The 22,700-nt window shown below is 49.6% G+C and overlaps 2 protein-coding genes across 4 annotated transcripts in view; both read right to left on the reverse strand.

Annotated features, from left to right (window-relative positions):
- LOC132457869 (signal-induced proliferation-associated 1-like protein 1) overlaps positions 1 to 20,141 on the reverse strand; it is a 41,977-nt gene extending 21,836 nt beyond the window's left edge. For all 3 annotated transcript variants that reach the window (XR_009525782.1, XM_060052235.1, XM_060052234.1), the window contains exons 1-4: positions 19,822 to 20,141; positions 1,973 to 3,649; positions 1,744 to 1,874; positions 256 to 444 (exon numbers count right to left, since the gene is read on the reverse strand). Coding sequence is in view for 2 of the 3 variants with exons in the window: in XM_060052235.1 (XP_059908218.1) it covers positions 256 to 444; positions 1,744 to 1,874; positions 1,973 to 3,446 (1,794 nt within the window). In the remaining variant the exon portion in view is untranslated. The remainder of the gene's footprint in view (positions 1 to 255; positions 445 to 1,743; positions 1,875 to 1,972; positions 3,650 to 19,821) is intronic.
- A 614-nt stretch (positions 20,142 to 20,755) lies between these two features.
- On the reverse strand, positions 20,756 to 21,964 carry gpx2 (glutathione peroxidase 2). Its single transcript, XM_060052238.1, has 2 exons — positions 21,728 to 21,964; positions 20,756 to 21,569 (listed from the first exon to the last, which is right to left on the reverse strand). Exons 1-2 carry the CDS (start codon positions 21,947 to 21,949, stop codon positions 21,216 to 21,218), a joined length of 576 nt encoding a protein of 191 aa, XP_059908221.1. The 5' UTR covers positions 21,950 to 21,964; the 3' UTR covers positions 20,756 to 21,215.
- Between the last annotated feature and the right edge of the window lie 736 nt (positions 21,965 to 22,700).

Here is a 22,700-nt window from a genome sequence, read left to right on the forward strand (position 1 = left end):
ACAAGGAGTCCTGGCACTTCCAGAACAGTGACTTACCCACTTGTCGGCCACTGGCTCTGAAGCCCACTGGGATAAAACTCTCCCTCTCTTACTGGCTGTGGGCCTCCTCACCCCCTGACTCTGCCTCTCTCGCTCTGGGCCTCCTCACCCCCTGACTCTGCCTCTCTCGCTCTGGGCCTCCTCACCCCCCGACTCTGCCTCGCTCTAGGCCTCCTCACCCCCTGACTCTGCCTCTCTCTCTCTGGGCCTCCTTACCCCTTGCTCGTCCAGCTTCATCAGCTGCTCCGTGACCTTGGGCGTGTTGAGGGCCAGCCGTAGACAGGACACGTCCAGCTCGGGCACCAGGTACTCCAGCACCTCCTTGATGGGCAGCCCCCGCACGGTGGCGTGCTTGGCTGTGGAGGGCACCGCGTCCTCCAGGATGGAGCCCCGGAGAGTGGTCAGCTGGTGGGGGAGACGGGCCGAGAGATGAGGGGGAGGGCATGGAAGGATGGAAGTTAGAAATCCTGCCCTTTTGATATTTTCTAAAGCTATAGCTATTGCTATAGCTATGATTGTATATATTGTTAAAGCTATTGTTATAGATATTGTCCCGCTGACAATATAAAGCAAGCGATATTAAGAGCGTACACAGAAGGGTAGGGCATACACACACACACTCATGCATCCTGACACACACACATGAATGCACACGCACGCACCCACGCACACATGCAAACACACACACACACACACACACACACACACACACACACACACACACACACACACACACAATCTGCCATGGCTTTTAAAAAAGTACTCCCATGCCCTGAGAGAAGTTGACATAAACAACAACAACACGAGAGGCTGTTTTAATTCCATCTGTGGCCGGGAGTCAACAGAAAGCAGTGGAGAGGAGGGAGCAAGACTCTGCATCAGTCTGCAGGGCTCTGTGAACATAGAGCTCTGCATTGTGCTCCATCGCGGGGAAGAGTCCGATCACACTCGCCCATCGTATGCAGCTGGAAGGGAAGGGTGGGCGAGTGTTGTTGTATGCATGGGGTTGGGCCCTGACAATGGACCCCTGTTCTCCAGGTATGCGAGGGTGTGTGGGGGTGGGTGGCTGGGGATGTTGTCTTTAGATATTTTGGTCCTTGGGGCCGTCAATTCCTTAATCACACACACACACACACACACACACACACACACACACACACACACACACACACACACAGTGTATAGATGTCGTATGCAGTCATCGTGGAGCGTGAAGACCGGTTCTAAGCGGTCTAACCGACTGGGGTTCTCAGGTGGCAGGGCTTTGACAGGCCATGGAGGTCAGGAGAAAAGTACATGTCCTGAAGTGTGTCCCCACAGCTGTGGTCTGACTGACGGGGCCTGCAGGGCTGGCTGCAGGAAGAGGTGCAGAGGTTGCTGCGGCTTTCGCCCCGAGGAAGTTCCCCGGTGAGAAGCAGAGGAGAGCTGGGGCGATAAATACACAGTGTGGAGGAGACATCCGGCCTAAAGCCAGGGAACTTTGAACAGTCAGTGACCTCACCCGGAATGGGATCCCAGTTAAAAATGGGACATTCCGTCGTTACTTAAACAATTCCAAACTGACAATAAACGATCGAATACTCAACAGTATAATCTTTATCGTTCTCGGTTCGTCAAAAGCATCGGTCAGAACCAGGCGCTTTTAAAATAACTATGAAGGAGTGATTCCACGCGATGCAGTACGAACGCCGGTGCACCACTGACCTCGCTGGTTCGGAAAATGAGGCGGTAGTTGTACTGCTGGCCCAGGTCCTTCTCCTCCTCCAGCTTGTCCCGGCGCAGGCTCACCGCCACAGGCCCCAACGCCTCATCCATCCCGAAGTAGTTCCAGTGCTCTGAAAAGAGGAAACAGACGCAGGGATAAGGCATAACCACAAAGCTCTCCGATGAACGGACCTCATTGCCCCAGAGCCCGGGCGGCAGGGCGTCTCACCCTTCATGTAGAAGAACTTGCGGTAGTAGTAGGCCCCCAGGTCCACGTGCTCCACGATGTAGTGCTTGCCCTTGTCGCTGAGCGCTGAGCTGTGGCCCTCCTTGGGGCCCTCCAGCACCGCCACCCCGGCGTTGGTGCAGTGGGAGCTGACGGCCGTCTCGTAGAGACCCCCCTCCCCGGCCAGGACCCCGGGGCCGCCGCCCCCCGCCCCTCCGCCCACCAGCCCCAGCCTCCGCCGGCTGGCGCCGTCCGCCCCGATCTCGTTGCGGAAGCAGGGGCAGCTGAGGAGCATCTCGTTGCTCTGCTCCTCCTCCGCGTCGGGGCCCGGGCTGTCCCTGGCGCTCAGCTCCTCCTGGCTGCCGCCGGGGGAGCTGTAGGGCAGGCTGTGGGTGGAGGAGAGGGTGGAGGTGGCCGAGGCGGCGGCGGCGGCCGAGGCGCCCGTGGTGGTGTTTTTCCTCTTGCTGGCCGTCTGCCGCAGCTGGATGACGTCGTTGAGGTCGAAGAGCATGCTCTGGACGTCGTAGTGGGAGAAGCCCTTCTGGCTGGCCCAGGGCTTCAGCGGCGGCCCCGCCTCCTCCGACCGCCCGTCCTCCGCGTCCGACCCGCCCTTGGGCGAGTCCGACTCGCCGCGGACGCTGCGCAGCTTGCGGAATATGGACTCCCCGCCCGTCTCCGACTTGGAGCGCCTCTTGGGCGGCTTGTCGCGGTCCTTGGGCCTGGGGGCGTCGACCTCGGTGAGGTTCTCCTGCTGAAGGTCGGCGGTGGACTGGCCGACGCTCAGCAGCTCCTCCAGGCCCTCGGGGGCGTCGCTGCGCTGGTCCGCCGCCTCCCCCTGGTAGCCCTTGAGCATGTCGAAGAAGCTGTCCCGGGACGGCCCGTGCTGGTCGATGGAGGACGTGCTGCCGTACTCGCGGTGCAGCGGGGACCACTTGGCGCCCGGCGCGGGGCCCCAGTCCTCGCCGCTCTCCCCGCTGCCCTCCATCTCGCTGATGGTCATGTCGCTGTTGCTGCGCTGGCGGATGCGGCGCTGGCGCGGGTTCCTGTGGGCGGGGCCCCGGTACTCTCCCGGGGACAGGTAGTGGGTGTCGGAGCTGTAGTTGTTGGCCGGGGCCTGAGTCCTGTTCTTCAGCGTGTTGTGGATGTTGCGCAGCATGGAGGAGTCCTGAGGGCTGATCAAGAGGCCTGATTTGTGGGACTGGCCGCCGGCGCCGCCGCCGCCGCCCGGCGCGCCCGGGCTCTGGCCCTCCGTGGGGTGCCACAAGCTCATCGCCATATCCTTTCGAGGGGGCCAGTCGGCTACTCGCGCACGCACGCCCATCTTAGGCACACCCGTGCCCCCTGGGGGATGGACATTATCAGAACGCGTGGGCAAGGCGCCGCCGTTGACCATCCGAAGGTGTTTGGTGTAGAACTCGTCTGTGGCAGGGATCGATCCACCACGCTCCATCGGTGGCGGAGGCTTCAGGCTGGTCATGGCATCAGGGCCTGAGGCAACAAGGCACTTAGCAGGGGGGCATCGCTGCCTCTAGGACTGCATGCGGGGGGGCTGAAGTCATGGGCAGCCTTCTCTGGATCAGGAGGAACCCAAACGACGAGGCCTCCTCAAGCCTTCATGGCGCAACGTTATCTGGGTCGGGCCGTTCCAGGGAGTCGTGTCCGTATTCTAAACGTATCTCCCTGAAATAAGAGCAGAAGAAAAATGTGAGTTTAGGTACTTCAACAGTTCATATGAAAACCTTCTCTTGAGGCAATGTTCCAAAAGATGTGACACTTGAGACCAACATGCTCCTTTCAGACTTCTAAACCAGTTTTTCATTTCGATTTCCACAGCAGTGAAAGGGAATGGATGTGTTTAGGAGCGGGCGGGCTTAACAGAATTCTGCTTACTTTCCTTCTGCCAGGGCGTCACTGAGTCCATACAGAGTGTCTGAAATGTTATTTACAGATAAGGCATGGCTTTCAAAACCAATTTCAGAATAAGCATCATGGGGGAAACATGAAAGCTTGGCCAAATGTAAAATAAATTGCATTCCCTCATTAAAACTACAAGCCTCTACGCTCATCTGTTCAATTCTCAAATGAAATGTGTAAAGTGGATGTTGCTGGCAATTTAATAAAGTAATGTAAGACTTACTTATTCATGCCGTGCCCTATGTAAAAAAAAAAAGAAAAGTAAACGATGCTTCCAATAAATAGAAATCTTCTGAATCAAGTCCAGTCCTCAGCTGGCCGTGCCCTGAATGTGCTGCTGTTGTTGATAATGCTGCGACTCCTTTAATGTCTCTTACCGAGCAATCACTTAGCCAACAAAAGTCAATTAAATTGACAAGATGCTGCATTCTGGAACCAACCCAAGGATAGGAAAATAATATAAAAAAAATACCTATATATATAAAAATATAAACAAACACACACACACACACACACACAGACACAGACACAGACACAGACACACACACACACACACACACACACACACACACACGTCAGACATCAAAAGCAAGCAGGCCCTTTGAACGTTCTCTGAGACCAGGGTGATGTTCCTCTGCGTGGCAGATCGGGCATATTTGGCAGCCTTACACCGGGGGAGATTAAGGCTCCTCATCTCAGTCGGCCCTGGCTGGCTGTGGGCTGTGATCACATTATCCACTGGCTGTCAGAGCTGTGATGGTCCTACTGCACAGTCACCTTCACACAGCACACACACCACCGCCAGCCAGCGCCAGCTCCCACAGCTGCTAATCAGAGCAGAGATGGCTTCCAGAGCACTAATTCACTTGCGTTATATGCTACTAAACCTTGGCACGCACAGTCTATACGCGGCCTAGTGAGGCATAAATTGTGTTTCTCCCCGGTAATTTCAAGAGGTTTTGTTTGTATAATACCCAACTCCTACTGTTCTGAACTATGTTTGGAAACCAGTGCACGGTAAACCCACGGGCGGCTAGCAACAACATCGGACCCTAACGGATTGCTGTTGGTCAAAGCTCCCAACACACACACACACACACACACACACACACACACACACACACACACACACACACACACACACACACACACACACACACACACACACACACACACACACACACACACACACACACACACACACACACACACACACGTGTTTTAATATCAACAGCTAGGCATTAGGCATCAGGTATGCTGGTACCAATACCCAGAAGGGATTGGTTTTGGGCGGTGCCTCAGGGATAAGCTCTCTCTCCTAGCTTTGTTTTCTGAACACCTACCTATGAAACCGAACACCGCGCTCCAAAACCTGATCCCCTCGAACACTGGGAGAGAAATTAAATAGAACCGCAGAGGGGTCAGCTTTACAGAGAGAAACCGCCCGACCAGAGCACTAATACTGGAACGCTGGAAAACACAAAGGTCAGGTGAACGGGTGGACGCCCACTTCTGTACTTTTGGGGTACTTTCAGCTGTAAGCTAAAAGACAAACCATGTAGGCTCATCCATTCAACTGACTTTTGACATTTAAGAAGGGCTAATCTACCGGCTGTCTCTAAGCCAGTGCAGGTTTCCTTACTACGTACAACATGATGCTGCCGGCCTGGGGAGGGGAGAGGGTGTGTGTAGAGGGACTCTCCCTCATGCAGTTTTGTGTTGTGAACATACACTTCCCTCCTCGCATGGCCCCCAGCCACACCTATTATTTATTACTATGTTTTTCCTTGCCTCATCAGCAAGTCCCATTAATAAAACAGTAGCATATTTACATCCACAACTGCGCCGTTTATGCATACGTATTTGGGTACTACTATAACATTATTATCATTTTTACATTTACATATGTATGCGATTACGGTGGTCCTTTCTAAATAGCGATGTGTTGGAGTAAGTCATTACGGAGACAGATGTTACTCTGGCAGGGCAGAGCGGACATGTGTGTGTGTGTTGACTAAGCGAAGCTAACTTCCTGTAATGGGGGCTGGGCTCTTCCAGCTGCTCTGGCGGTCCTGTCCAGAATGAGGAAGACACACACCAGGCCAGGGATGATGTCATGCTGGGACGCCCGGCCTTGCTACTGTTGTTGTATGCAGACCACACACACACACACACACACACACACACACACACACACACACACACACACACACACACACACACACACACACACACACACACACACACACACACACACACACACACACACACACACACACACACGAGAGCCCACATGGTGTGTGATGACTGAGTCACATGCGGGGTACTTCCCATGTTCCCTGTAGCCCACGCACGCACACACACACACACACACACACATGCACGTTGGATGAGCAATGCAATGAGTCCCAAAAATATAAAGCGCAGGAGTCATTGATGAAATGGACAATCCAACATATCTAGGGCAGAGATGTCTTTAGGGTAATTCTTAGGCCACACGCCGTTGACTTACTCCTGCTAGTGAAAATACTTGCCAAGTGTTGGGTGAAATTGTTTATTGGCTTTGACAAGCTCTACGGCCTCAAAGAGGGAGTGTGTGTGTGTGTGTGTGTGTGTGTGTGTGTGTGTGTGTGTGTGTGTGTGTGTGTGTGTGTGTGTGTGTGTGTGTGTGTGTGTGTGTGTGTGTGTGTTCTGAAGTGTCTCAGACTCCCTGGCAGGGGGAACAAAAAGAGGAAAGATCGCCCGACAAGCTTGTAATTACAGCCCGGGTGAATAGGGTCTGAATGACCGACACCAAAGTCTCCAAACAGAAATCCTCCATTGCTCTCAGCAGTCCTTCTCTCAGAGCGGTCTGGTGGGCACAGGGTTCCCTCTGTTCTGCTCTTGAAACCACCAGAGCCCCCACTTCACAACCACAACCCAGTGATGACTGGGACCCTGAGACATTCCTCTCTGATTGCTAGATTGTGCTTCCCTCAGGGTGAGCAATATTCCTGTGTGCATGTGGGCGTGGGAAGTCTATCAGTGTTTTGCTTTTAAATATTGGATGAAGGGGAATTTACAAAGGGTTTTGAACAGCAGGGGACTATTTTTTTAATGTTGGATGGGTATGTCTTAATCTGTATATCATATATAGGATACGACTTCTGTCAATTTGTGTGAATGAAGACCTCCCACAACACACCTGTTCACAGCAGACCGAAAAAAACTAAATCAAATCTAAAATAATCAAACGAATGAATCTGATTCTAAGATGGTAAGAGGAGAGAGAGAGAAACAATGGGAGTGAGAGAACAGGCACTGTCAAACATCTGAGAGCGTGATCTGATGACGAGGCAGATGGAGGAGCCCCGGCTGGCTGGTGGGAAGGGAGAAGCGGGGGGCCGGTGAGAGGAAACAAAGGAGCGGTCCGTGGTCGCGTCCCGCCGCGCTGGGATCTGCCTCACATCAAACACAACCAGCGCTGTGATGTAATCCACTCAGCCTGTCATCTCCTCCCGCTTCCTGAAGAGCACCCTAGTGATCAGGACACGCACACACGCACGCACGCACACATGCACAACCACACATGCGCACACATGCAGGCACACACGCACACTCACACACACACACACACACACACAATTTCGAGGCACAATTGAGTGACGCGGGTTCAATCTGTTTGTTTTCCGAGGGATTTTTCCCACAGAGCCTAACAGCGGGTGAGGTTTTGACTGGATCCATTGGAATGTGCAGCAGGACCGTAGTAACAACATAGGACTGTAAGCAAGGCTGGAGGTCACCCAGAGGTCAAACTGAGAATGAGTTGCTTTTCCGTAGACCCTTAACCTCACAGTACTGCTTCCCCGCTTGTAGGAGTGCCTCACCAGGGCAGTGCAGTCCTGTGCAGGGACAGGGCTGTCCAACCCTGCTGAGGAGGAGTGTGTGTGTGTGTGTGTGTGTGTGTGTGTGTGTGTGTGTGTGTGTGTGTGTGTGTGTGTGTGTGTGTGTGTGTGTGTGTGTGTGTGTGTGTGTGTGTGTGTGTGTGTGTGTGTGTGTGTGTGTGTGTGTGACTCTCCGTCTCGAGGATTGAGAGATGAGGGGTCAACACGGGTCGTAAAAGGCCAACAAAAAAGACGGACAGGTAGCGACAACGCTCGACTCCCTCCCCCCTCCCCCTCCCCCTCCCCCTCCTCCCCCCTCCTCCTCCTTACCCCCAGGCTGATCTTCTCCCCGGCACGATGAGTAAAGAGAAAAACTCGAAACCTTTGAAAAGGGGGAAAAAAAACGAGAGACGTCTGCTGGCAGGCGATGCCAGCCTCCTCCAACCACAAGTGGAGAGACTCTGGAATTCCACCAGATCTGTCAGAGACGGGGGGGAAGGAAAGCAAGGGCTAGCGGCATGTACGGGCAAATCCCGGCAGCGACATGTTGTTGCAGTCAGGATGCTGAATGTTGACCGTCCAGGAGACCGTCTGCGAGGGGAGAGACTTGTTGTGGAGAGCATTCCTCTGTCGGAGCCCGAGAACACCAAGGCCATGTCTGGCTCGCGGTTTAGCTCAGGGCGCGACCCCTGTGCTCCGTGGAATGCGTGCTTTCGGATGTGGTGGCACTCCGCGATTTAGAGCCAGACAATCGGAGCGGCGAATCGCTCGACCGACCGCACAAAAGGTCTGCGCCGACGATCCGGCATAAGTTGGAAGCACTTGAGAGAAACCCGTGGCTGCGTGTTTTCCATCACTTCTGCGGCCTTGCTCTGAGATTGGGCATTGTTCGAGACGCTGGGGCCTTTGGCTAACAGAACGCTGCTTTTCAGCACGGTTCAGTGAGGAGTAAATTAGCTTGGCCTTACCGTCAGTAGCGTCTTCTTCCCCTCACATTCTAACACGATAGAGAGACCACTTGTGGACGAGAGGCAGATTATATTAACCAAGGATAAACCCAGAGCTGGGTGTTTCTCTTGTCCTGCTTTTCTAAAGCATTCCTGCAGTGTTTTACTTTTTCTCACAGGGCGGGACGGCACTGAATAAATGGTGGCCACAGACACTTAACGTTGTTTGTAGCCGCGGCCGTTAAATGCATTCCTGCTTCAATACGATGATGTGTGGGTGGGCTCCGGGCACACACAATGAAAGTCCAGTGCGCTGCTCCGACGCGAGGTCCCCCCTTACCTCGTCCGAAGAGCTAAATTGCATTGCTTTTACATATTGGAGTGGTCCTCCATTCGTTTACATCGACCGCTCGCTAATGTCGTCGTGTTGCGTGTTACCCCGCCGACCGCCTGTCAGACCCAGAGACCAGAAGACGGAGCGCGGAAATCTCCCGGTAAGCACGCCGTATGTTCACAGCTTGTTTTCCGTGCGGTAATTACAGGACTTTACAACCAGTACGCGGGCCTGCGTTTATTGGGATTGTGTTTCAGCGCCGCAGGTTCGATGTGCAGGCTGGCGACGCAGCGACTCGTCGCGTTCTCCTTCTTAGGTATGCGGCGTGAGGCTGACGGAGAGGAAGCGCCCGAGGGGCTGCCGAGGCCTGGAGAGGAATGTAAAAAACCTGCTAATGAGGAGGCGGCCTGTCTGCCGGAGACTGGAGAGCAGCACCGCGCTCCGACTTTGGGGAAGATGGTCCTCTGCTGCTCTAGGCTGCACTCCGCCGCCCCCCCCCCCCCCCCCCTCCCCCCCCCCCCCCCTCCTCTGCGTGCCCGCATGCCTGCCCTTCTTCCGGCCCGCTCTCCTGACAACCGCTGCTCCCGGCCTGGCTAGAGCCGCTCCATTATTCCATTAGAGACACTGGGGCTGGGGGCTATGTAAAACACACATACCCCAGGTCCACAGACAGTGCGCCCACACACACACACCAGGTCCACAGTGTGTGTGTGCGCACGCACACACACCAGGTCCACAGTGTGTGTGTGCGCACGCACACACACCAGGTCCACAGTGTGTGTGTGCGCACGCACACACACACACACACACACACACACACACACACACACACACACACACACACACACACACACACACACACACACACACACACACACACACACACACACACACACACACACACACACACACACACACACACACACACACACAGCCTCTAAAGCCAACCTGGAGGTTTGAGTGACAGCGAACACACACAAACATCCACCCATCAAAGCCCCTAGTGATCACGGGAGTAGCCAGACCATGAAGACAGACGCATGGAAGTTGTAGTAGAAGTATTCTAACTATGTAGCATTCAGGAGGTGCTTTGACCATGTCAACACGGGTCCTCTTTGACACATGCAAAGGAAACCACGTCTCGCACTGCCAAAAGATAAGGTAGTGTTTGGATAGCGACTCCACCACATTCTCCGCTCTTCCAAAATAAAATAAATCACACGTAAGGGGAGCATTCAGGAACCAAAGTGGGGATAATCCAGGAAATGTGATGCCACAGGGACGCCCTAACATCCCCCAACTCATATTAGATATGAAGTTCCCGAGGGACGACAGGGAGTCAATCATATCTCCAAACGTCTTCATCATGCAGTAATAGCCTCCCACTCTCATCTCTCCAAAAAAACACGCCAGCTTGCCAGCGATGTTATTCACACCATTGCCAATAGCCATTTTCTTTTACATAGGTGCGCCCTGGCCCCTGCGATCTCTAAGGCTAAACACGGCGGACGTGTTTACAACCACTTGTCTAAAGTTGGCCTGGTGGGGGCCTGAGCCACGGGGGGTCTGACCGTGGCCTCACCTCAGCCAACGGGAGCATCTCCCAGCAGCAGGCCCTGTTAAGTGGGGCAGCATGGAGCTCATGGGGAGAGTCAGCCGCCAAGAGGGGGACTTAGTGACATAGTGTTCGATAGTACTATATCCGCAATGCAACATTGAATCAATATTTAAACCGACTTTTGGCAACGTGTTGCAGTCAAACCCCTTTTTCCACCGAGTATCAAATCCACCCCATCTGTGCATTTGGGAGCGTTATTCGTTGTTGATTTGAGGATGTGTGTCTGCTCCTGTGTGTGTGTGTCTGCTCCTGTGTGTGTCTGCTCCTGTGTGTGTGTGTGTGTGTGTGTGTGTCTGCGCCTGTGTGTGTGTGTGTCTGCTCCTGTGTGTGTCTGCTCCTGTGTGTGTGTGTGTGTGTGTGTCTGCTCCCGTGTGTGCGTGTGTCTGCGCCTGTGTGTGCGTGTCTGTGTCTGTGTGTGTCTGTGTGTCTGTGTCTGTGTCTGTGTGTGTGTGTGTGTGTGTGTGTGTAAAGAGGGGGAGCTGGCAAGTTTTGTTCAAGTGGTGAATCAAAGAAGAAGAGTCTTGAGAGTGTGTGTAGTAGCAGTATAATTAACACAAGTGTTGAATTCAGGGGGGGGGGGCTAGAGAGGCAGATTTTCTCTCGCTGCCTCCTGTAATCCTCCCCCTTTCTCCCCATGCCAGGAGCCAAGCCCTTAAGACAGCCACAGGGCAGCGGGTGACTAGGCCTGTGTGGCTTTTGGTGCTGGTGGTGGAGCATGCACATATAGCACTTTCAGAAGCCATCTCCGTTTCAGAGCCGAGGAGCTCACTGGTATAACACAGACGTTGCCCGTGCACTCATACATACCAGAAGACAGTCACCACACTTCACAGGCTGCAGCAATGCTCAGAGACAGAGAGACACGTCAGGGCTGTGGGAAAGTAGCCTGAATGGGGGAAGCTACATCTGGGAAAAATCTGGAAACAATTGGAATTATGTTTAGTAGTTTATTTTAGGTCTGCATGAACTGATCTAAGAGAAGATGTGGGGTGGTACAGGGCAGGGTTACAGGGTGTATTTTAATGTCAGGGTGTGTCATGTTAGGTCAGGGTGGGTCGTGTTAGGTCAGGGTGTATCGGGTTAGGTCAGGGTTTATCGGGTTAGGTCAGGGTGTATCGGGTTAGGTCAGGGTGTATAGGGTTAGGTCAGGGTTTATCGGGTTAGGTCAGGGTTTATCGGGTTAGGTCAGGGTCTATCGGGTTAGGTCAGGGTTTATCGGGTTAGGTCAGGGTTTATCGGGTTAGGTCAGGGTGTATAGGGTTAGGTCAGGGTTTATCGGGTTAGGTCAGGGTTTATCGGGTTAGGTCAGGGTGTATAGGGTTAGGTCAGGGTTTATCGGGTTAGGTCAGGGTTTATCGGGTTAGGTCAGGGTCTATCGGGTTAGGTCAGGGTTTATCGGGTTAGGTCAGGGTGTATAGGGTTAGGTCAGGGTGTATAGGGTTAGGTCAGGGTTTATCGGGTTAGGTCAGGATGTATAGTTTATCGTCAGGGTGTATCAGGTTAGAGTACTACAACCTGCTTTCTAACAGTGTTGAGTCTTGCATTTCAGAGTGTGCTGTACGTTTGTTTGTTCTTATGATTATCTGGATTTCACAAGGCATGCCCCAGATGGCCCTCAGCCAAATTGTACCTTTAGTCCTCATGTTGATTTTGCCGCTGCTCAATTGTAATGAACTCTGAATGGAAGTAGAAGAGCTTAATACTGTGTGTGTGTGCGCTTGTGCTTCTGTGTGTACGTGGGTCTCTCTCTCTCTCTCTCTCTCTCTCTCTCTCTCTCTCTCTCTCTCTCTCTCTCTCTCTCTCTCTCTCTCTCTCTCTCTCTCTCTCTCTCTCTCTCTCTCTCTCTCTCTCTCTCTCTCTCTCTCTCTCTCTCTCTCTCTCTCTCTCTCTCTCTCTCTCTCTCTCTCTCTCTCTCAACAGGAACTCAGCATGTGGCTCCGGCAAACGAAGCAGCAAGGTCAGTTGACAATGACTTGTTAGATTCTCTCTGCAACAGAGGTGTCAACATGGCAGAGAACTGCAATGTTTGGGAACACTCGGCACCCCACCTCCCTGAAGTCATGAAGTCAATGAAGTCATCGCCCACAGAAGGGGCCAAACTTCCAGACACCATCTTGCTAAACTCGTTCTTTCAATCACCAAATCACCATCTTGCGAAACTTTTTTACAATTGTTTGGTCAAAATCACCAAAACAAACAATTATCAGCCATCCCATCATCAAACTGAATGGATGATGTGCGGGGAGTGGGAGGTAGAAAATGAATGGCGATGTTTGCATGGCTAAACATCACTGAGCTCCAAAAGCTTCACTCATTCCCAATCTACTGTCATTGCCTCCATCACCCATGAAGTCTAGCCCTGCAAAAAATATACAATCCAATCTTTTCAAACGACGGCATTTATCAGGAGAGGGAGAGGAAACAGGGTTGAGGTCGATGGCGCCGTGTCTCCTGAATAGAGATATCCTCACAACGGCTAACCCTCCTCTCCTTCAATGGGAGGTGAACTGAAAGACAGAAGGGCTGGGCACGTGTTTTTAAGAGCGTACCCTGCAGGGCCGCAGCTGCTGAGTCCAGGGGGAAAAAAAAGGCTTTGGTAGCCGGTTGTGATTCGTCAGGAGGACAAGGGCTTTGAAGAAGAGGGAGATGGCAGAGGGGAAAACTTATGAGCGTGGTGAGTGGGGCACCCGCGGGTGTTCTCTGCCTCATCTCTAGAGGAGCTGCTCCCCACTGCAAACACAGACTTACCCACCCCCGGCATCTGTTTCCATGGCGAGGAGCACAGGTGTGCCTGTGCTAACCATAAGAAGCACACACACACAAACACACCATTTCAGGCCAGTGCTATATAAAGCTAGCATACAAGCACACCACTTTTGAATCCGACGGAACAAATGGATGCAAAGATACACAGCGTATCTCTGCACGCTTTCCAGCCATTGATCCTGGCACGTGCGGAGAACACTGGCTGCTCCCCTACCAATCAGATCCTACTCATTCGTGTACAACCAGGGCTGCGGAGCCAATCAATTCCAAATGCCATTTGGATCCCAATCGTTCCGTCGCTGTTGCAGGGTAGCGTACCTAGCTGAAAATCACTGGCTGCCAAATGCAGTAAATAAATGACACTAAGATGTGATTCGGCTCCACACACACACACACACACACACACACACACACACACACACACACACACACACACACACACACACACACACACACACACACACACACACACACACACACACACACACACACACACACACACACACACACACACACACACACACACACACACACACACACACCTCGGCTAAAAACCCTACAACTCCTCATTTACATCTCATTTAAACTAGAGGCCAGGGGCAGAGGGCCAGCACTGCACCCTTTACATGACAAAACAGAAACAAATAGTACGAAGAAACACTAGCCGTGTCAACACGAATAAAGCCCCGGAAAATGTGCTTCACATTCACACTTTTAAAAGGTGTAGAATATAGAGTTTAGTGCCATTTAGTGGAACACACAGAAATGGAATCATACTCATAAGTTTGATGTTTTAATTAGTGTATAATTCCTAGAAAATAATGATTGTGTTTTTTCGTCAATTTATAACGAGCCATCTACATCAGGAGCCAACCATGGACCCCACCGTTAGTAATGGCTCGAGAGAAAACACATTCATCATAATCTCTTGTCTTACTTGCAAGCTATGACCTATAGTTTTACAGGCTCGATAACTAAATACATTTTCTAAATAAATCCAGGAATCTCATCACGTAACACTTGGCTGATCGCTGGAGAGGTTATTCAGTTGGTTGGTTAACCATTAGATACCCCTCTAAATCCTGAGAATGCACCTTTAAGAAAATATCAGAAGGTTGTTAAAATAGTCTGATGTTTTGGTCTCAATTTATAAACATAGTGTGAAGTAATTAGCCTGTCTTCTCCCTCCCTCCCCCTACCCTGCAACCCCATTGGGAATAAAAGAGAAAGCAAATCAGGGCTTTGCATCCTCAGCCAAGTATCAACTGAAGCATTGTTTGAACTTCAGGATAATCTGGTCTGATGTGTTAGTTGTGTCATCATTTGTATACCGAATCTTCTTTGACAATAGGCACACGTGTGCACAGACAATGTAGGTTGTGTTTGCTTTTCATGCCAAGGATAGTCCCTGGTGACGTGTTCCTAATTAGCATTAAAAGAGAGAATGAATTCAACACGTTGGGCCACCCGTCTCATCATGCTACTGCTGGCCTGGGCTAAATTATGCTAGCATGACACACACACACACACACACACACACACACACACACACACACACACACACACACACACACACACACACACACACACACACACACACACACACACACACACACACACACACACACACACACACACACACACAGTTAGCCAAGTAATAACTTTTTCCTCAGTTTAATTACAGTTAACTAAGTTAAGTGATCAATTCCATTTGTATAGCCCTAATCACAGTTAGTCTCAGAGTGCTTTACAGGCCACATTACATGCCCCCCCCCCACCCCTAACCCCTCTAAAGAGCAAGACAAAGCTCCTTCATTATCAAGGAAACCTTGAGAAGAAACACAGAAAGGGGGATTGCTTCTCCGGGGATGGTTAGGGGTGCAATGGGTGCCATAATTGGCCGACATAATGGGAGCACAACAGGAAAGACGGTCAAATGTCCCTTTTATCTTACATTGAAATGTCCCTTTCATTGCTGTATGTTCCCTTCATAGCGCATTAAGCCAATGTAATGGTTTACTCCCTTCATTGAGTCGTACCTTACTTCCCCCTCAGTTAAGGCAGCTGATATGAATCCCAGTAGGAGTACCCAGCAGTCCATCAATGTAGTGCAAAGGGAAACCACTTGCTGGTCATGTTTGGGTAAAAGGCTGGGAAGGCAGCCATGTTTGTTATTAGTCAGTCCATCTGCCCTCTGCACCTGGCACAGACAGAAAACATTTTGCTCCTTCAATGTCATGTGCGGTGTCACAGTTGGTACCCCAGTAATGTCCATTGCTGACCTCGTTCAGCCTGGATTGACACCTCCCTAGAAAGAAATTTGTTATCCATTTGTTTTGGTGTGTGGTATTTCTGAGCTAGTCCTCTCTATCGATGGCAATTAATGATCTTCAGTGTGATTGAGTGCCTTTTGCTTTTGCTTTCGCACGCGCGCGTGGGTGTGTGTGTGTGTGACATAAACAGGCCATTCAGGCCATCAAAGTACACTAACTCCGTCTGATTTGAAGAATTCAGGATAAGGAAACACTGTTTTCCCAACAGTGCCTTTCCTCACGTCCAGCTTTGCCAAAAAGGTAACAGGAACTCAGAGGGTGGAAATACATTTCCCTGGAAGCAGCGGATGTGGAACATTGGAGGCATGTGAAGAATTATTTTTTTCAGTTAAAATGTAGGTAACAAGCCTAGAAAGAAGCTCTCGCCGTTTTATAACCCAAGGTTTGGCAGGCTCATCTGAAAAAACCTGTTGGAGAAGTTAATACGTTGGAAGGACGACCTTGCTTTGTGCATTGTTGTGTCGAGAATTCCAGGTAGAACATGGTGCTTTTCCTGATTGGAACAAAAACAGTTGAAAAGGCGCACAGGAATGAGGAAAAGCTGAACAGACCTGTCTGTGCATCCAGAGCCCCGTGGTTCCAAGCCACAGTCAAGCCCTCATACATTCCTGGCCCGCTTCTCCGATTTCGTTGCAGCCTCTGTGGTTTCACATGGGGAAATGATTCCACTACTGCCCACATAGACGCAGCCGAAGCCTTGTCTGCTTCTGCCTGCTGTTTTCATTCGACTGGGAGCTGGGAGATTGCTGGGGTAATCATATTCAGGGAGACGAGTGTGCATGGCCGATAGAATTAAGATGGTGCAGCGAATGACAGACATGTTGAGACAACACCAAGCATGGCGTCATGGAAGCAGGGGTTGTCTGTAGGCAAGCACATGATGATGAGCGGAGTCCCAGTTTCTGCTAAATCTTTTATTCGTCACGCTATCAATTTGATTTGACACGAGAGTTTCTCTATTTTTAAATGAATCTCTTCCAATCTCTGGCTACAGCACTGGGATTTTGTAGCGTTTAGTCAGGGTTTGTGTTGAGGGTTAAAAAACATCCAGATAACCAAGACTTTGCTCTGATTTCTGGCCGAGGCAGTGCTCTGTCAATCAAATAAACACAATGTAAAAGCACTTTTGCAGACTTCATCGTTTCCAACAGAGGTGGTCCAGCCCAGGAACCCAAAGCAACATTTAGCACCTGCGCACAACAACATCAAATTGCTGTATTGTCTCTCAGGTCCATTTCCCACAGAGATAATGACATACCCCGAATTAGCAGGGATTTTTGTGGGGGTCAAAATTCCCCACGGGAGGCGCAGAACAGAGGGCCATTTTTCACTGTCAGTATGCATTTGCTTTGTGACAGTGCACTGAAAGAGATTACATCATGGCCATTGTGGTGTCCAAGCCCTCTGGTTTATTCCATTGGCTGGCATAGGGTGGCCTGCTTCAGCCAGACAAAGACACAGCATTCCAACAGTTTAGCAGGAAACGCAACCCTGTTGTCACAGCTCATCATAGTCCAACTCATTAACCCCCACAGCCTATTCCCCCTAGTCAACAACGTTCTGATGATGACTCGCACCCTAGAACACTTTTAAGAAAAGAGTGCTGAACTGTGGCCATGTAATCACCGAGTCGTCTGCCTGCTGACTGGGGTCTGACTAATGGAGCGGGAACAGATGTGTTCTCCAGACTTATACACCTTCACCTGTAACAACGGCAAGAGCCAACCAATCAATCACAGGCTTTGGTCATTTCTATAGACGTTGCGGGAATGAGCAAATCAAAATGTAGTATTTGATAGACATTTAGCCAATCTTTGGCATAAAAAGCTATAAGCCAATAGGGCTACAGGTTAAGTGAAATCCTGTTGGAAAATAATCAAACCGTTTTAAAATGAAAGATCATATTTTGCTTACAAGTAAAGCAATAACCACATACCAACAAATGTTCTAAAACAACACTTAAACAGAGCGGCTTAGCCTAATCCTGACAGAACGCTCACATTCAAGGAGCCAGATATGCTAACGCTCATTTCAATTAAGGCCTACTTTCACTTTGATCGCGACACAGCAAAGTGTTTTAATAACCTCAGGACTGAAGAGAACCCAAACTGTTTCATAAGAGTCATTTAGCGTAATTGCTGGCTCCACATGCCAGAGGAGGAACAATACCCCACTTGTTTCATCATTGTTTGACTATCCCTTCCAAGTTCCAACCCAGGGCTACAAGATAACCGAAACAGGGGTACAAACAAGCTACACTCTGTCATATGGCCTATGTAGGGCATGCAGTAATGGCTACTATTGAGCATGACAAGATCTGATACAGAATTACAAAAAAAAAGGTATTTCTACAACCACACACTGAAGCGAGGGGGGGGAGAAGCTTTACCACATTTCTTGACTTAACTAGCACGTTTTGACTCATCTTGAGCTTTCCCTATGAGACAAACACAAAGTCTTATAGTTCTCTGTTGGCAAAGTGAGACACTAATAAAACGTCACATAAAAAAGGTACCATTAAAAAAAGTACATCTGTCAAGTCTATTATCCTGTCCTACAAAGATGTATTTTTACTCAAATTGTCAGCTAGCTCCCATTTAGCTTTTTGAGAGACACACTCCGTACTCCCGTAACCTTGAGTTGTATTTCTGAAAGAAAATAAAGTAGACAGTGAATGGGCCAACGTGGGAGATTAAAATAGAGCTAAAAACCCGTCTCCCTGGAGGGACATAAAGCTGCATATGCACTAGATTCCTTTTCAAGTGAGAATCCAATCAGAAAATCCAGGAAGTGACCCAGTGTGAATATTAACTTAAAGCTTTAGTACGAGCTACATTGTGCAGAGGCTCAATCGAAAGCTGCTGTAGGAAGACTGGGAGAGCGGTGAATGAGTGGAGCTACTAGAACTGAATGTTATGACTACGATAGGTCAACTAAGCCTATCAAGAATGCCATAAATCCTTGATCCTTGCCCAAAGTTAATCTCTCGAGATTAATTGTTCAGAGGATTTATCACAAGTTATTTTAACTAGAATGCACACAAAAACGAATGTCACTAAAACGCAGGGTGACGCATTCCTGAATTATAATTATAAAGTATTTTCTATTGGATGGACAGTCACTATCACTTTATCTCAAAGCCTGTCAAAATATTCGATGTTTTCGTTTGTGTCAGAATCCTTTCGGTTGTTCTACTGCAGGAGCTTCTTCGACAGAGGCAGGCATCTCCAGATTCAAGTCCAGACACAGCCTCTAGTCTGCTTTGTCATCTCAATATCCCCAATATAAATACCCATTGTAATCCAGGCCTGGTTAATACTATATCATGATATAGCTGTAACAACTACAAAAACAGCTATTATACCGTACATCAATGATTAGACTAAAACAGAAGAGGGTGGTCGAAGTTATCGTCCTATTAGACATTTCCGGATGTCTGTTCTCCCGATCAAAATAACATGATCTATATGTTTAGGTCAATGCACATAAATCCAAACATGAGAAATCGCAGTCTATGGATTAGCACCATGGCCTTATCAGCACTGCCACCCGATGCAACATGCACACCCCCGTGGATGTGCACCACAGTCGCAACATGAATGACTTTCTGCCAACCATGTAGTAAACAGAAATATCCCATAATTTGCTCTGCACTTCCACCTTGCTTGACAACCATCCATCATGGCTCGGATTTGACTGATCAAACAGGGGGGTTGGGGTGGTGGGTTGCGGTCGTCCGTGTGTTCTGCTGCCACCTGTGAATCGTCTTTTCCTCTGCGAGACGCGGAACAATGCATCGTCCTTGGATGTATGCGATACGAAGGACCCACTTCAGACCGCATCACAGATACATGTTGACAGCTTCGGTCACTCGAGGCGAAACCGTTCAAGCACAGCGATTAGTTCGCACGATTTAAGCCGAACCGACACCGAATGCACCCCGTCGTTACTCGTTACTTTCATCAAACCCGACAGGGCTTTGATTGAACTGTGGATGTCGGACTATGCCGTGCACCCTAAACCGGGATCACACGCATCAGACTCCAAGCATGCAGAACCATGGGGCTTCCCACTCACCTTTTCCTCCTTTCTGCCTCAATCGTTGGATGTCACACAATGCATAACGTTTTCCTCCTTTTGTTGAACTAGTGGAAGGTCCCAGGGTCCAAACCCCGTAACGCCCAGTACAGTACGCTTCCTTTCTTCGCTTCAGGCGAACTGGCCCCCGATTAAGATCCTTATTGGCCTGGCGTCTACGCGTGAGATTCAACTAATAAGTTTGATAGGAAGTTACTGGTTTTCCTCGCTGCGCTATGCAGTCGCTAGAAAGATGAGATCATTTCAGACACCCTCCCATCTGTGCTGCAATCTCGCGAGAAGGACACATTGGGAAACCAAACGTTACCATGGTAACTGCTCACCTGTGGCCAGTCCTTCATTTCCGGATGTAGGCTTCATGCATCGCGGGAAAATGTCTTTACAGTACAACCCATGCGTGATCTGTTGCCTGGTGGCAGAGAAGGGTGAGTTGGAGAATTGGTGACTAATGTGAACACAATACCACTAGCCTGGGTCTGATGAACGATATAGGGTTATGAATGGATTAATGAAACATGAAATATACCACTCTACCATACCATAGCGTTAGGGGACCGTGTCTGCATGGATGTCATGGGGCATCTAATTGATCAATGTTAGAATATCTTTATTATGTTATTGGACGGTGGACTGTTTTATATTTGATATCGTTTGTTGTCAGGTCCAAACCTATTTTCACTTGGACCTAAGGGTGAGATATGTGGTGAAAACGCATGGAAAATTAGCATTAGTATAAATAAATGATGTTTATTCGAACACAGCCGAATCACTCTATGCCCTGTTTTTCAGGCCCTACCTATTTATAAATGTATTCAACGTAAAAAAAAAAAAAAAAAGATAAACATATGTACACAATGATCAAACTACTAACTCAGAAATGATTTGTGATGAGTCAATCCAACACAAACAATCGTTAGGCTGAGCAAAGTGATTTATTTGAACAGGAACTAATTCATCGCCCCAAGAATCATTTTTATTTCATAAGTAATAGCACCATCTGCTGGTCAGCCAACACACGTTTAGTAATAAGCAGAATAGCCATATATATTTTTTGTTCTTCAGGAATATTATTAATACTTAAAAGCAATAGTTTAATTCCTTACGCCTTCTTTTCGAGACTATAGAAATAACCCATGACGACTATCATTTAACAGTGCCTTCCTACCAGATTAGTTTCCAGACACATGAGCATGAATCCAATCCTCTTGAGCACTTACAGAGGGCTCAGGCAGTACTCCCGCTACCGCGTTCAGAGTACCACCTTCATTTAATAAGGCTTAAAAGACTGAACACAACACTTCACATACTGTTACCAGTATTATGATGAAAAGGCAATTTGAGGGATACTAATTGAGGCCTACTACGTATTTATCTTAGCTCTTGGTTAACCTCAACAGTCTCTGAATGTCGGGCTCTATGCTGATGGTGGGGAACTTCTTGCTGTATCTCTTAAAGGGCTCTCCCTCCGGCCCGACCAGGAACTTCTCAAAGTTCCAGGAGACGTCGTTCCGGCAGATGGGCGTCCAGATCAGGTGCTTGGGGTCCTGCATGAGGGAGTTGGGGTCGTCTTCGGGGTAGGGCAGCTTGTCTTTGAGGTAGGCGAAGACCGGGTGTGGGTTCGCTCCGTTGACTTCGCACTTCTCAAAGACGGTGAAGCCGGGTTCGTAGCCCGCGCCTGGTCGCACATACTTCAGCGAATTCAAGATCTCCCCATTAGACAAGTTCTCCTGCAAATGACACACACACACACACACACACACACACACACACACACACACACACACACAGTGATCTTCGAGAGTGCATTTAAGGGGAGGTGGGGTCAAAGGTCAAAGGCCTCGATTGGCAAGTCACTAGTGCTGTCTCACTGCGCTGTTGAACTCACCTGGTAGCCAAACTGGTTACAGGGGAAGCCCAGGACCACGAGCCGGTGGGGGTACTTGCTCTGCAGCTGGCTGAGCTCGCTGTAGTCCCGGGTGGTGGTGCCTCAGAGCGACGCCACGTTCTCGATCAGCACCACGCGGCCCCTGAACACGTTGAAGTCCACCGTGGCCCCCTCCAGCGTGGTGGCCTTCAGGTCGTAGAAGGTCTTGGCGATGAACGTCATCTTGTTGTGTCTCCTCGCCTGCGCCACACGGACAGTGGACTGACCGGGCTTCTGTGAGAGCAGGTGTAATCCGGATACCCCGGTCACCAGACTGCTGTTTGAGGCAAGGGGGGGGGGGGGGGGGTGGCTGGGTTGTGGGGTGGGTGTCAGGTGGCGGCGCAGACATCTGATACACACCTGACATCCGATACTGCCTCCCTTTCAAAAGGTGAGATTCATATCATATTTTCTCGTCAGTAGAATCTATTTCATCATTGGTGTTGACCTTTAGTGACATAATAATGACGAGGGGTAGAGGGGTAACGAATCTTCTAATTTATTTGTAAAATGTACAAAAGTACAGTTCAGATACACTTTAGTGACATTATAAACTCATTATCAAATAGATCTTTTGTATAAATAAACTTAAAATTACCAAAGGAGTACATTTGTAACATAGCAATTCAATAAGCTATATCAGTTTCATGGTCATCAAACATTGAAGAGTACAATTCTTCACCAAGGGCTTCACCACAGCTTGTGATGAAAAATGGATGAATCCACTGAATAACCCTAGAGCTGCTCTAAATGCCTCTTCTGGAGGAAGCGCCTGTTTAGAGAATCTGCACTTTACAAAACATCAAGGCAATGTCTTTACAATTCAAGCAAAAATGTGAACAATTCACTGTATCCCATACATAAAGGCTTTTCATAGAGAAGCTACGATTCCTATAACATAAACCTTTAAATGTACAATGATGTGGCCACTACA

Source organism: Gadus macrocephalus, chromosome 5, assembly GCF_031168955.1.
Source record: "Gadus macrocephalus chromosome 5, ASM3116895v1".
NCBI classification, from domain to species: Eukaryota; Metazoa; Chordata; class Actinopteri; order Gadiformes; family Gadidae; genus Gadus; species Gadus macrocephalus.